This window comes from Leptosomus discolor, chromosome Z (assembly GCF_034619465.1).
Source record: "Leptosomus discolor isolate bLepDis1 chromosome Z, bLepDis1.hap2, whole genome shotgun sequence".
NCBI classification, from domain to species: Eukaryota; Metazoa; Chordata; class Aves; order Leptosomiformes; family Leptosomidae; genus Leptosomus; species Leptosomus discolor.
Window position 1 is genome coordinate 15,762,545 of NC_141419.1, and position 13,851 is coordinate 15,776,395.

General features: G+C 45.0%; 1 protein-coding gene across 1 annotated transcript; it reads right to left on the reverse strand.

Moving 5' to 3' along the window:
• Positions 1 to 4,022: 4,022 nt before the first annotated feature.
• ZCCHC9 (zinc finger CCHC-type containing 9) lies at positions 4,023 to 9,903 on the reverse strand. Its single transcript, XM_009955091.2, has 5 exons — positions 9,559 to 9,903; positions 8,360 to 8,510; positions 8,015 to 8,107; positions 6,776 to 6,844; positions 4,023 to 4,660 (listed from the first exon to the last, which is right to left on the reverse strand). Exons 1-5 carry the CDS (start codon positions 9,901 to 9,903, stop codon positions 4,545 to 4,547), a joined length of 774 nt encoding a protein of 257 aa, XP_009953393.1. The 3' UTR covers positions 4,023 to 4,544.
• Positions 9,904 to 13,851: the final 3,948 nt, after the last annotated feature.

Consider the following 13,851-nt stretch of genomic DNA (forward strand, 5'->3'; position numbering starts at 1 on the left):
CACTTTCTTTTGGTATCTCTGGAATGGCTTCAGATATTATCCCAGAAAGACTGCATTGTAGTGATGATGGGGGCTGTTGGCCTCTTACAGAAGTGCTGTGACCTCCTGCTGGCAAGTTCTATACAAGACTGTTCTGCTAGTTGAATAAATGTAGAACAGTAAGGCTTTTGGATCCACTCCCTCACAGATTAAAAGGGAGAACAGTTTCAGAGCTTTTATTGTGCTATGTCTACTTTGTTTTCTGCTTTTATTTTTGCTCAAAAGAGCCTTCTTCAGAAAAACAAGTATGTGATCGTCAGCAGTTGGATTGTAACAAGAATGCAGGGGCGTTAAGAGAATCAAAGCATGTGAACTGTAGCAATGCTATTTTACCTTACTCTAGTTTTGTAATTGGTAGAGCGAGAGCTCTAGGGCTCTGGTCTGGTTCCCACTTAAACCTATCTTCAGTTTAACCTATAACTAAATCAAAGCCTTCATCAGTGATTTACAGGTGACAGCATGCCTGCACTTTTTGCATAAGGCATGTCTACCGAGTGCAGCAGAAGCGACTGGAGTCCTGGAAGCCCTCTGGGTGTACTAGCCCCATGCATCACCCGGTCTCTCAGCTAGATTAGCTTGGGTACAGCCTTGAACCAAAGCATTAGTGACATCAGCTGCCGTCTTCTACATCTAGCAAAGGCTGGACACTGTGTGCCATACAACATATGGATGCCTTTGCACTAGTAATAAAAAAAGTAAAGCAGGTCCTGGTCTTTGGCTCTGGCAGAGAGATTATACATCCAGATCCTGATTTTGGATCATCATTTTTATTATGTGGGTAAGGTGCAACACCTCAGCCTAGGAGTGAGGACAGCAGCGTTGGCGCAGCCACCTCCAGAGCATGAAAGCCACCAAGGCCCTGCCTGCCTCCTCCTGGCTCAACTGGTGACAGGAGGGTCCAGGCTCCCGCCACGGACAAGGAGCTCACCTCTCCGAGTCCTGCCCACACTTGCTGTGCACAGAAGGTGGCAGACAAGCTCTTGAGTGGGCAGTAAGTCTGTGTGGTCCGTCTTTAGTGGACAGAGACACCTAATGTTCAGCTCTGAATACATGCTTGACACAGGAGGGAGAAAGAGCCCAAGTGCTGCCTGCACCACACATTTCCTACCTGCTATTAGGGTGGCTTCCTATGCAGCACAGATTGTAACTTGCTTTTAGAGACACACACTGAGCTCAAGTGTGGGGCTAGTGCAAAGGTTACCTGGGGAACGTTTTTTGGCATTTTTCGAATATTAGCATTCTCCTGAGCTCGCACCCATGCCTACATGAGAGGTTTTGTCCCCTGCCTCCAACACTGAGACCATTGTTGACAAAGCCCTGCAGAGCTGGGCCACGTTCCAGATGCAGCCACCACGCATCTTTGGGGGTGTAGGGGGAAAATCTCTTTTTGACATAGACCAAGGATTGTATTTTACCAACCTCTGTGGAATGTCTAAGACAAGGAGATTCAGGTTTCTGGCGAACAAACTTTGCTTAAACTTTGTAGTTATTTGCCCAACTTACATTTTTTTGTGGGTACGATGCATCTTTACATGCAGTGTCTTTTACAGCTGCTTTTCAAATAGCTTGCTTGAGCTTCACATACCTTTGTGAAATCATCTAAAAAGAGATTAGTGGGTGCATTTAACGAGTAGTTTTGTCCAACAGTTACTGAAGATTACTAACCTGTGCCACTGTTTTGAGAATGCAGTGCATTTCAGTGCCTCATTTTTCTCAGCAGTCACTGAAGCAGAGGACAAGAGGAAAGTATACATAGTTCCAGCTCCATGCAAACTACATGTGATGACCTGAAAGCAGTTGCAGCCTTGACACTGACATTCTCACAGAGATCGTACCCTGTGATTTTCTAAGTCTGAAGAAGTCAATTTATTGCTTCTCAGAGGACAAGAGCAGTAGTCAGGTGTAGGAGCCTGACAAGTTTTTTTATAGTGCAAGATGGATCAAAGCAACAAGTATGCAACTCAAGGCTGTCTTATCCAGTGATGGCAGTTAGGCTTGCTGACCTCCAGGGGAGCACAAGGACTGAAGAGAAGGCTGGGCTCAGAAGGCAGGCAACCTGGGTAGTAGCATGTCCTACTTGTGCTCCACCATTATGAGAACAAAGGTTAATCCACCACTTCTGGTGGGACTTCTTTTGCCCTCCCAGTCATCCTGGTTTGGATAAACCATCCACCAAGCAGAAGGTTGTGATCAGCTGCAAGAAGGCAACAGTGAATTCCCTTTTCCTTCAACTTACATACACATCATACAACTTTGCAGTATGTCAAAGGGGCACTTCTGCCTCAGATTGCAGTAGCACAAGTGGGTGACCAAGTCTTGCTCAGAGCCACAGACCTGCAGCAGCCATTTCTTCAGGACGACAGGCTGTGCTCTGAAACAACTCGCACACCACACTGTCGGCACCAACCCCTTATCTGGGAAGTACTGGTACCACTAGGAAAGTCAAGGTGCACAGCTGCAAGTTGCTATGGTAAAAGATCATGTTGCAGTATCAAGTTTTTAAAGACAGGAAATTATCTAAAAAGATCCTTTTAAAACAATATACTTATCCGTAGAATAGAAAGGCAAACACTTTTTAAGGTCGGATAAACGTCTGTTGCAAAACATCCACATTAAAGTGATACTGCTTTGAGCTTTAATCCAATAGTTAATAAAAAATCTGTAATTAATCCTTGATTTCATCCACATCAACTCCTCTTCCCCATTTAAATGTGTGCTCTGATTATTGTAAACTCAATATACATGCTCTGTCTTAGTCAACATAACATGCCTTTGTAACCAAAGCAGAACCAGGAAGCCTAAACTAAGAGCTCCAACTATTGTATTCTTTAGCAGCGTTTTACTGAAAATAATTAACACATACAAATATAAAATATATCCAGACAATTAAATTCCTGTATTTGTTTTTTTTTACTGTCAGAGAAGTACATTCCAAACCTACAGTTTCCATGGCTGGTCCTAAGCACCTCAAAACCCAGTCCTGAGCTCGTTTGCTCTCTGGTGCTCCTTCTGTGTTCTCACCAAGGCAAGGTATGGACCATTGGGACACTTTTATTGACAGGGTAAATTAATTCTTTAGAAGCAATAGCTTTACCACTGCATAGCTTTCCCTCAAGGACTGTTGCTTATTACTGTATAACGCAAGCTGAAGAGTTCAGAAGGCACATTTAAGATTTTGGGGACACTGAAGTACTGTGTTTGTCCGATGGCCACCACAGCTGCAGCAGAGGACTGAGCAGCCTGACGCTGCAGGTGCGTGCAGGCCCACGCCGACAGAGCAGCGTGGAGCACTGCGCAGAGATGCTGCACAGCACCTGGCCAGAGCTGTGTCACAGCGCCGGTTCAGAACGAAGCACCACACACTGGATGAGCTCGAGGTGCACTGCTCCAGTAACGCTGTGCTTCCTTGTTCATCTCAGGTGAGATGACCAGACACAAGTTAAAGCCCACCTCCGCTGGCTGGACAGGCTGAGTGACTACAGTATTTGGAAAGCTGTTGCAGGAACTCAATTTTAAGTTGGTTTTGCAACTTCAATATGTATCAGTTTTTCTAAGGCTGCAGTTTTTCAGGCTGCAGCCTCTGTTTAAAAATACACAGATCTGCCATTAAGCAGGCATGTGTAATACAATGCAAAGTTTACTCACAACTCACCAAAGGACAGAAACACTGAATATTTTTGAGGACTTTCCTTGAAAAAAGTAAAGAACCTAACCAAGCTGCTCAGTTGCTCTCCAACTCTTTTCAGGTGTATTTCACCATGGGAATCTAAGGAAGGACATGATTCTGTTTCTATTAGTGAACAAATACTGAAACAATCCAACATCCATCAACCATCGGGTTAATGCATGTACATATTTTACCCGACCTACCATGAGCAGGGGGAATTGCACCCCCCAGCTCTACAGGCTGTAGGGTTTACCTGATAACTTCACCACGAGACTGCTCGAGCTGGCACATACAGGGGAAGAAATAAATTCTTTCTAAAAGGAGAAGGCACAATCAAACCAGAACCCAACAAGACTCTTCAGAAAATACCCACAATCCCTTTCAGAGAAATAAATACTCTCAGTAAGATCAGCATGATTGTGTTCCTATCTGATCAGTAAAAGCAGCACTCTTAAGGTAACAATACCGACCACCAAACTTCTGTGGTCATAAACCCCTGTGATAAAATGGAACCAAATCCTGTTGCGAGAAGAAGCCAAGTTTCTCTCTTCCACGAGCTGGCAGTGAGAGGGAATGTGAATCAGAGGGAGTTCTGTATTTTGGCAGAGATATATAAAAATAAAATACCCACTTGATATATTTCTGTTGTTCACAGCGTTTCAGTAAGCTAGGTGAGACTGGGAGGCAAACTGGAAAAATGAGGGGGGACAAAAAAAAAATATTATAATTTAGCAACAGCAACCTGCTTGGTATTTCTGGAACCAGCAATCCAGTCTGTGTAGTTGCTGCTCTGGAGTGAAGCAGTGCAGGCTAACTGCTGTATAAAGCCAAGAGGCCTTCAAAAAGTAACAACTTTGGGTACTTTCACTTTTGTTTTTTGCAGCTTTGGTGTTTCTGTAATTTCTTCGTAATCTGCACTCATTCCAACGGCCCATCGCCCAACCGTAACCTGATCTGCAGAGTGAGAGGAAAAAGATTATGGAAAGGCTAAGCATTACTATTAGATCAGACTTTTGCATTTGAGGAAGATCTGGCCTGCAAGGGCCTGCCACTAATTCACCAAAGATTTGTCCGTTTAGTCCTAGCTCTGAAGCCAACTCTCCTCATACAACTTTTGTCTTTTCTTTTAAATTGTTTTGTAAACTCCCTTTCTTCCCCCACACAGATTGCCAAGGTTCAGAAATCATTACTGCATGTTTTTTCCTATTTGACTGTCCAAAGAAACATTCAAAGAACATGCAGACGATACATTAGCTCATGACTCTTACAATGATTTCAGAATACATCAAGCATTTCTGGATACGAAGGAAAGACCTTCTCTACTATAAAGATGAAAAAAAATAAGCCTGAGAGGGCACAACAGAGCAAGATTTACATTTCTCAACTCAAACCCCTGCATATAATCAACATCATCCTTTTGCTGTTTAAATGCTATTTAGACTAATTCACACCCCTTTCCCTTTTCACGCTGTTAACCAACAGACATTTCTTTTCTAAATGACAATCTAATTGTGACAGCAGCAAATCAAATCACACCAAGAATATCACACAGATAAATCAATGTTTAGTTGGAATAACTTCTGAGTATTAAAGCAGGCCAAATAACTCCACCTGAAGAAGTTACAAGCTGTAGGGCCTAAACTTCTTTGCCAGCTATCAGCTATCTTCCTGTAGTCTAAAAAGTACTTTCCATGATGCAAACTGATTTCAAAGATCATTACAATTCTGGTGTCACAGTTTAATTAATTCAACTATTTTTAACAAGCAATACTAGTTTTGAAACATCAGCGTAAAGATGTCCCTTGGGAACTTAAACAGCAGTTGTCAGTCTTCACAATGGAGATAAAACTTCTCTACAAAAGGTAGAAAAAACCTGCAGTTCTGCTTCACATACAATCTAGAGCCCTACTGCCAGAGAGCCGAAAGACTTGCACTGGACTGCACTAACAACAGAAGGCTGACATTTCCCACTTACAGCTGGCCTAGCTTCAAGCAATGCCATTTCCTACAACTGCTTCTTTTCTCCTGTTGCATCTAAAAAGTGTTAAACCACACAAAGGTATTTTGCCATAAATGTGGCACGCAGAAATCCAACAAGGGCTGTGTTACAGGCTTGCAAGTCAGCAGTCACCTGAGTGGGCACTGCCCAACAATCTGCTACAGTTGACCAGTCTGGGGAAATTTTAGAGACTTTTGGCATCAGAAACTTCTGTCATACCAGTTAAGACTCAATCTCACTTGTTTTTACACTAGCAAAGCAGCATACATCTAGAATGTTGCATATGGTCTCAGATGCAACAATATCATACATATAGTAGATATATCAGACACAGAAAATGGCTAAAATATAGGCTTCTATTGCCTCCATAAATATTTCTTACACGAATTCCCCAGAAGTGGCTTATTATTGACCAAAATTTTCTACAAACGAAGTAGAGGAAAGTCACCACTTCAGCTACAGAATCATGCTTCAAACCTTTGTTTGATACTTTTGCCTTCTTTAGCACATTTTTATATATAATTTAATTTTTTCCACCCACACGGATAACTGAAGGACTCGTAAGCAAGCAGCTTATTAGCTGGTGAATCCAGCTGGACAGATCTCCTGTCTCCTCTTTCTCTCCTGTCTTGAACGACTTGAACACTTGCCTGCACACACAGCTCTTAGAAGCTGCCAGTACCACCACCCTGCAACTGACATGATGACTCAAGTTCCACCACTTCACACAGAAATCATCAAAAGAAGAAACCAGTTTTGTTCTACAGCTGCTAAGTGGTGAACAGCAGCATAAATACTGGCTAACATACACATTAGCGCATACTATCTTCAGAAATCCACAAGCTAGATTTTTTTTTTTTTAATGGAAATTTCAAGTTTTGCATTGCAACTTAATGCCTCCTCCACATAACGCTTAATATAAGAACTCCTTCTCAAAGGAAGGTCACCTTTGCTATTTGCAAGTTCCCTTCTCAAACCCTTTTTTCCTGACCAAAGTCAGGCAAAGCAGTAAATAAACGTTACTCAACTGTGCACTCAAACTCCACTCTGTACACTCCCCGGGATCTCACCTGCATTCTGTTTTTCTGGACAGTCTTTCCTGAAGTGCTCCACAGAGCCACAAAGTCTGCAGCTGCCACCTGTTAAGAGAGAAAGCTGTTATCCACAGCAAAAAAACCAAACCAAACCAAAAAAACCCCAACCAACCAACCAACCACAACCCCCCAAAATAACAAAAAACCCAAACACAAAACAACCCTCTTACACTGTTTTGCTCTTACATGTACATTGAAAAATCTCCTACTTATCTGTAGCAACAACCTGTAAATAAGATGAGGAAATGTCCCTATGGGCAGGTCTGCACTCCTTGGCACAATAATGTAACACGGTGCAGCAGATACGCAGCCAGCTTTGGAAGCCTGCAAACTCGACTCCCTCTGTCTCTGTGTCTCAGACAGACAGAGCTGTTTGCAATCACATTGCTCTGCAAAGCATCACATATTACAAATTCTAGTCACCATATCCTGAGTATTTCTGACTTGCTGGAAGCTCTCATTCTGAGAAACAAGCTGAATTACTCTGAAACTCATACTCAAAGGAATTTCTGAAATTAACAGGAGCTCCTGCAATGCAGGTAAATCCAACTGCAGGTACCAAGATAAGAAATATAAACTCTACTTACAATCCAAACACTGAAAGTGACTTTTCTTCCAATTGAACTGTGCTGTAAGATGACCTTTTGAGTTTGTCAGACCTCACGTTTGCACTGGGAGACAGAATGCTGTTTGGTAGTGCCAACAGAGAAATCAGGCAGAGCCGAATCTGAGTGAAATCTTCAAACTTAGATCAAATTTCTCATCAAAGTCACTTCATGTGACTGAAGTCCTGAAGACATGCTCTCTCTAGTGAAAGCCCTTATTTTGTCTGAATACCCCCCAAAGTCTTAAGCAATAGTATGAGAGTATGTTTTCACCACATGCTTTGGTATACATACATTTAAATACACACTGACTACATACATACATACAGTCTATTACGATTTTGTTTCTTTGTGTGCCTCCTGATACTGCAAGCACAACTAAGTTCTCACACTTTGCATCTCATTAACACTAAGCTTACAATTAAAACAGAAATCCCTGGGTAATCAATATTAACACTGAATTCCACAGAATTAACCTGCTTTTACCAAGACTAAAAGATATTCAGAAATTCCTTTTAGCCAGATCCTCATTCACTTGCAACGTTACTTTGTCCAGCATCACGTTAAGTATGAAAAATGTGGTTTGGTTTTACTGAGTTAGTACACTCACCTTCGGCATACAATCCCTTGGGATTATCGGGACATGACCTTGATAGATGCCCCATCTCACCACAGATGAAACATTTTGCATATGGAAATGCCCCTGAAAAATCCCATACACATGAAAAACTTTACGTGAAGTCACAGACCACTGTGAAAACACTATAATGACAATATCTTAGTACATTATTATGCTATAAACACTATACTGTCTCTTACACTGTTCAGTTCATTGTTATAACACTGTATTCCTTTAAACATATTAACCCATCTCCTCGGAACACAAAGCTCCTATTTCAGTAGCCAAGAAACTCAGACCAAAGCATCTCAAAACCCACAAATTTCTGAGACATACCAACTGCTGGATCTATTTTTGCTCTGCATTTGCTGATGTCATGTTCTGTGGATCCACACCGGTAACAGACTCCTGTACCCATATCTTGACTTTCAAGTACTGCAGGACAGTCAGCAACACCATGGCCAGGTTCTCTACAGTGGAAACACACCTTCGAAAATAAAAATTAAGTTATATGGATTTTCATAGACAGTTCACATAGCAAAACACAGCACTTATAGGTGACATTACTAAATGTCTACCTATGCCCAGTAGACTTACTAGACCACTATTTCTCTTGGCTGAAACCTTGAGGGTACTATCAGATACGTATCTCTAGTGTTGAGATTTGAGGCTACTCTAACAAAGAGACAAGATTCTGTGAATGGCAGAAAATCCCATCTGCCTAGATCAGAAAATCTACTCTGCCTTCTGGCTTCTGAGAAGGGAAACATGAAGAGATTTCTCCTCAGGGAAAAACAGCTAGACCAAAGAGACTTTGTGTCCTGTCACAAAGTAACTGTCAGCGGTCTGTGCCATTAAACCGTATTGTTACGGGTACTTTTCTCCTTTTACCAACAACACAGCATATGGGGTATTCACCCATTGACAACTGAGTATCCTGTAATTTACTCATGAAGAATTTAGGTATCTCAGATTAATTAGCAGTGACTCTCTTTTATGTTCCCAGATTTACATTATATTATATAAATTATATATATAAAGTATACATTTATGCTTAACATGTAAGTTTGCGCTGAGATAACCGCTTTTAGACAGTCTCACTAGAGTCTGCTGGAGATCTCACTCCAATTCTCAAGCAGAAGACCCTGCAGAAAGAGGCCTCAAAACGGCAGGAACATTGTACTGAAGAATTACCTCTAGAAATGCACCGAATTAGTTTGAGCCAGGCGACAAGAGGGGCAGGTAATGCATCAAAGGGTGGCAAGAACAGTGCTGAACTGGAACAGCCATGCTAAAGTCTAAGACTCAAGCTGAAATTCATTGTTTGTTTCAAAGCTGCGACACTTAAGTTCACTTTATTAACTTGAAACGTCCTTAGCATACGGTATGCTTTTAGCAGGCAAGGCACTCAGCCTCCTCACTGAACCACCTCGTGGCAGAGAAGAAGGAATCTGCATTTTCACACAGCGCCTTCCCCAAGTTTTTAACAAGCCGCCACGGACACGCAAACACCCACGACTCGAGGCAAAACTCACCATGGCATTTTTCTTCATTTCTTGCCTCTTCAGCCTCCTACCCTCCCGCCGCTTGTCCTTCTTCAAGGCTATCGCCAGCTCCTTCTCCAACTCGGCGCTCTCTGCTTCGGCCACCTCCCTGCCCTGCGAGCTCTGCTTCAGGTACGCCGCAAACCCGTTAACGTCTTCGTTCAGGTAGTCCTTTTTCTTTCGGTTCTTCTTCTGCCTCTTCTCTTGCTCCTTCTTCAGCGGTGGAGCGCCCGAGCAGCCCTCCCGCCCCTCGGAGCCGCTCACCATCTCCTCCCAGGGGGTCGCATCCAGTGCCTTTTCGCCGGGAGCGCCGTTTCGGCGAGCCCACCGGGTCATGGCGGGGCCGGCAGCGGCCGAGCAGCTCCTGAACAGACCCACGAAACTGAACACAGGGGCCCACACGCCCCCCACCCCCCGCTCCCCAGGGAGCACAACACTCCACCCCCTTTCCCTCAGCGAGGCGGCACTCCACGGGGCACCACCGACCCTGTCAGCGCTCGCACCGATCCACCTGACCCCCGCCCAGACCATCACCCACCTCCCAGGGCGCCGTGCCGTCCCGTCCCGTCCCGTCCCGAGAGGCGGCTGGCGGCGGAGGAGCCCGGACCGAAGCGTCCGCGGAGGCGCCGCTTACCGAGTCCGCCGCGGCACTGGTGACCGTCCCCGAGCAGCCCTCCCCGCTGCGCGCCGGAAGTGGCGCAAAGTTTACTCGTGGACAACCGGTGGGGCGGGGGGCGGTGTCTTGCGGAGTGGGGGGGGCGTGACGCTCTGCCGCCGCCATCTTGAGGCAAGGCGGAGGTCGGTGCGGCAGGGCCGCTCTGACGGGCGAGGGGAGGTAGTGCCTCTCGTCCGGTCCGGTCCGGTCCGGTCTGGTCCAGTCCGGTCCGGTCTGGTCCAGTCCAGTCCAGTCCCGTCCGGTCCGGTCCAGTCCAGTCCAGTCGGTCCGACCGCGAATGCGTGGGGAGAGGCCGCAGGCGCCTCGTGAGGGGGACGGTCCACCAGCCGTGCTGGTGCGGCAGCGGCTCTCGGCCTCGCCCAGAGTCATGACGTTCCCTTCCTGAGCTGCGCCGCCGGACGCGCTCCCGCGGTGTTCCCACGTGCTAGTTAGCAGAGGGGGTGCGCGTAGAGGTGGTTTGTGTAAGGTCTCGTTGAAATGGGTGGCTCGGAGTGCACGTGCATCTGGGGTTTGCGAAGGCACTTCGAAAAGACTAACCCTCCTCCAGAGGTGTGAACTTCCTTCTTGCAGGGGTGGAAGGGTTGTGGGACGAAGCCCTTTGCGGGCAGCAGGCGGAGGAACGGGTGGGATCACAAGGGGTGGGCAGAGGGCGCTCTCCGTGTGCGGGTACCTTTCCCTTTGTGCCGCCCTGCTCGTCGCCTCCTCAAAGTGGAGTGAGCGTGTCACTGAAATCTGCAATAAACCTCTTTAATGCCAGCATAGTATTAAAATGCAGTCATTCTTTTATTGTGATGCCAGACGAACGGAGGATTGCTCTGACCAACATGCATGCTGTATGTTGCGTCAACCAAACCTTATATCCCCCTATTACATACCATAGGCATTAGATTTCCCATAAAGTCTGTACATAAGCATTTCCTGGAAGCAATTACCATAGTTGCATGGTTATTATGCATGCGTCCTGGGTCTCTGAGGGGCTTCCAAGGGGGTCTTTGGTGATCTCTGGTGGCTGTTGAAGAGGTGCCTTTTGGTGTCCTTTCCATGAACTCTGCATCTTTATTCGATGTATGGACTTAACCTTGTCTCATCGCTCCATTTGCAGATTCCTCAGTTTCCTTGTCTTGGTTTCCTTTGATTTATCTGCAGTCCCCCAGGATGTGCCAGTCAAGGTGGCCAAAATGTCCTTGCTTGTGTTCTTCCCTGAGGCTCCTTACAGCAGATGCATGGGCACTGTAGCTGGTGCCCCAGTCGCAGCGGAGGGCGGCATTGCTGGGGTGCCACAGAGCTACCAAGGAAGGGGAGGTGGCAGAGGCTGGGGCGCTGCCACTGATGGGCCTGCATGTGGGTGGGAAAGGCCTAACCTTGGGGCCGTAGCCTGTGCCGACCCCTCCCTGGATGCAGCTGCACTCTCAGTTTTGACACTAGAATACTTCACAGTTTTACACCAGGCTTTCTTTGCAGATGGGAAGCTGTGCTGGTGCAGGGATGCCAGTTCAAATGCTCACACTGTTCAGTAAAGTCAGTCTCCCTTTAGACGGGGTTTATCTTTCACCAAGAGCAATGCTGTGGCACCAGAATGGTTCCCTACCTCCATCGTGCAGCAGTGAAGCTGATTCAGACCTTCAGCTCAGAAATTTGCCACAGGCTTTCTCAAGAAGGATAACTTTTTGAAACATAATTTATGACACGTTTTTCTCTCTCCAAACCACTCCTTTAAGGTTCACAAAGTAAATCTTCAGGACTATGTTGTTTAGAGGCCCCTGCTTAGCCATCAAATAAATGTTTATAAATACAGTAAGATTTTTTTCTTAAGTCAGTCTTCCGTTTCTTGCATTTATAGCATTTCATTAGATCTCTGTTACCTTTCCTGGTTATCTTGAGTTGATGTTAGGGCACCACTCCTCCTTCGTTAGTTGTCGTTAATATTTCTGTTACCCTAGAGAAACTGCCTTGCTGCATTTTGCTGATATTCCGGGGCTTTGCGTCCACTAGAGGGAGGTGTGCACAAAGCGTGCGTTGATCTTGCTGATAAATTTCATCACAGCCAGTGAGGACAAGCACAGATTTAAGACTAGTTAGAGTGCATTTACTGCAGGTACAAGTAGTTGATGAACGCCATTTAAGAGCCACTGTTAATTAGCTAGGAAATAAAATCAGAAAGGATCAGGATTTCATTTTAAAATTAAAAATAACTAATTTGCTGGTGTAGTTACATGCTCAACCACAGCATGAGGTCCTAGTTGTTCCTGCCAGTGAGCCTGTAGATTAGAAATCATGGCCAATCATGGCTGACTGATACAGCCAGAAAGGGCTACTAGAAACAGGCGACGCTGGCCCAAGGGTAAGGAAGAACAAGGCAATGAAGGATCCTGTGGGCATCATACGTCACATGTTTCAGGCATACCTATGCTATGTATGTATTAGACTGTGTTTTATGAATAGCTGTGTATTGATGTGTTAGAAGGTTTTTAAGTGGTTATTAGGGTTTTTTTTAAAGAACTGGGGTGAGGTGCCTGCTAATCTCTGTGTAGCGTATGTGGCCAGATTAATTTTATGTGTTAACAGCGGGTGAGGATTGATTTACTTGTCAAATGAAAAGATAATACATGCACACATCATTTAGTTACATCCATCTATGTATGTCTATCTGTCTGTCAGCTTATTTTCACTAAGTGCCTCCTGGTGCATGCAGGCTGCTGGCTGGTTTCGCTTCAGTGCATGTTTTTGTTTGGCTGCAGCTTCCTCTTTCCTCCTTGCTGACCTCACAACAGGCAGGTCATCAGTCAGCATACTGGACACAGAGATGGGTGTAGAGAAAAGCTGAAGAACAGCATAAGCCAGACCAATGAGAGGGGACTTGCTTTCTGTTCTGCTGAAATATTAAATGTTATCTTTCTTTTTCAGCCTGAAATTTTATGTGTGTGTATGTAGGCAGGATCAGTGGCCCTTGGGATCCCTGACCAGGTTTACAGGCAGTGGAAAAGACTCTTTCATAGCTTTTTACTAAATCAGTAAGATAGTATTTCCCACACAAATATCACTTCTTTGATAGTGACTGCACCTGTTTAAATTTGTGCTGGTTTGGGTTTGTTCCAATTTGACATCAGTCGGCTGGGAGCACAGGCAGCACATGAAAAATGAGCAAGACAGCAGTCGTGCAAATCATTGTAAAATTTGTTCCTTTTTTTTCCATGTTTTACTAAGAGACCACAAATTGCCTGTCCGCAGAGCAGTGTTCCTCGCAGCACAGTGTAATGCCTCCCTTAGGAGGCATAGTTCCATCACAAACATAAAACTCTTTGGAGACTGGAGACAACAGAATTGAAAATCTGGACCAGTGGATTCTGTAGCATCTGTGGTAACTCGGGATGGAGTCTCCTGAAATGTTGCGGTTTGAATCATTTGATGTTAGTAACCAGCGAAAGAGGAGTATGTGTGAATCCTTCTCTCTTCTTCAAAGACTTCACCCACTATTGTATCCAATGGCATAATTCAAGGCCTGACTCAGCGTTCCTCAGTCTGTGTCTGTGGGAGTTGTCCTCTTAGATCATGACAGTACATCTGAAAGAAGCACATCTGGGGAAGGTGGCAATTTGTGAGGGCCAACA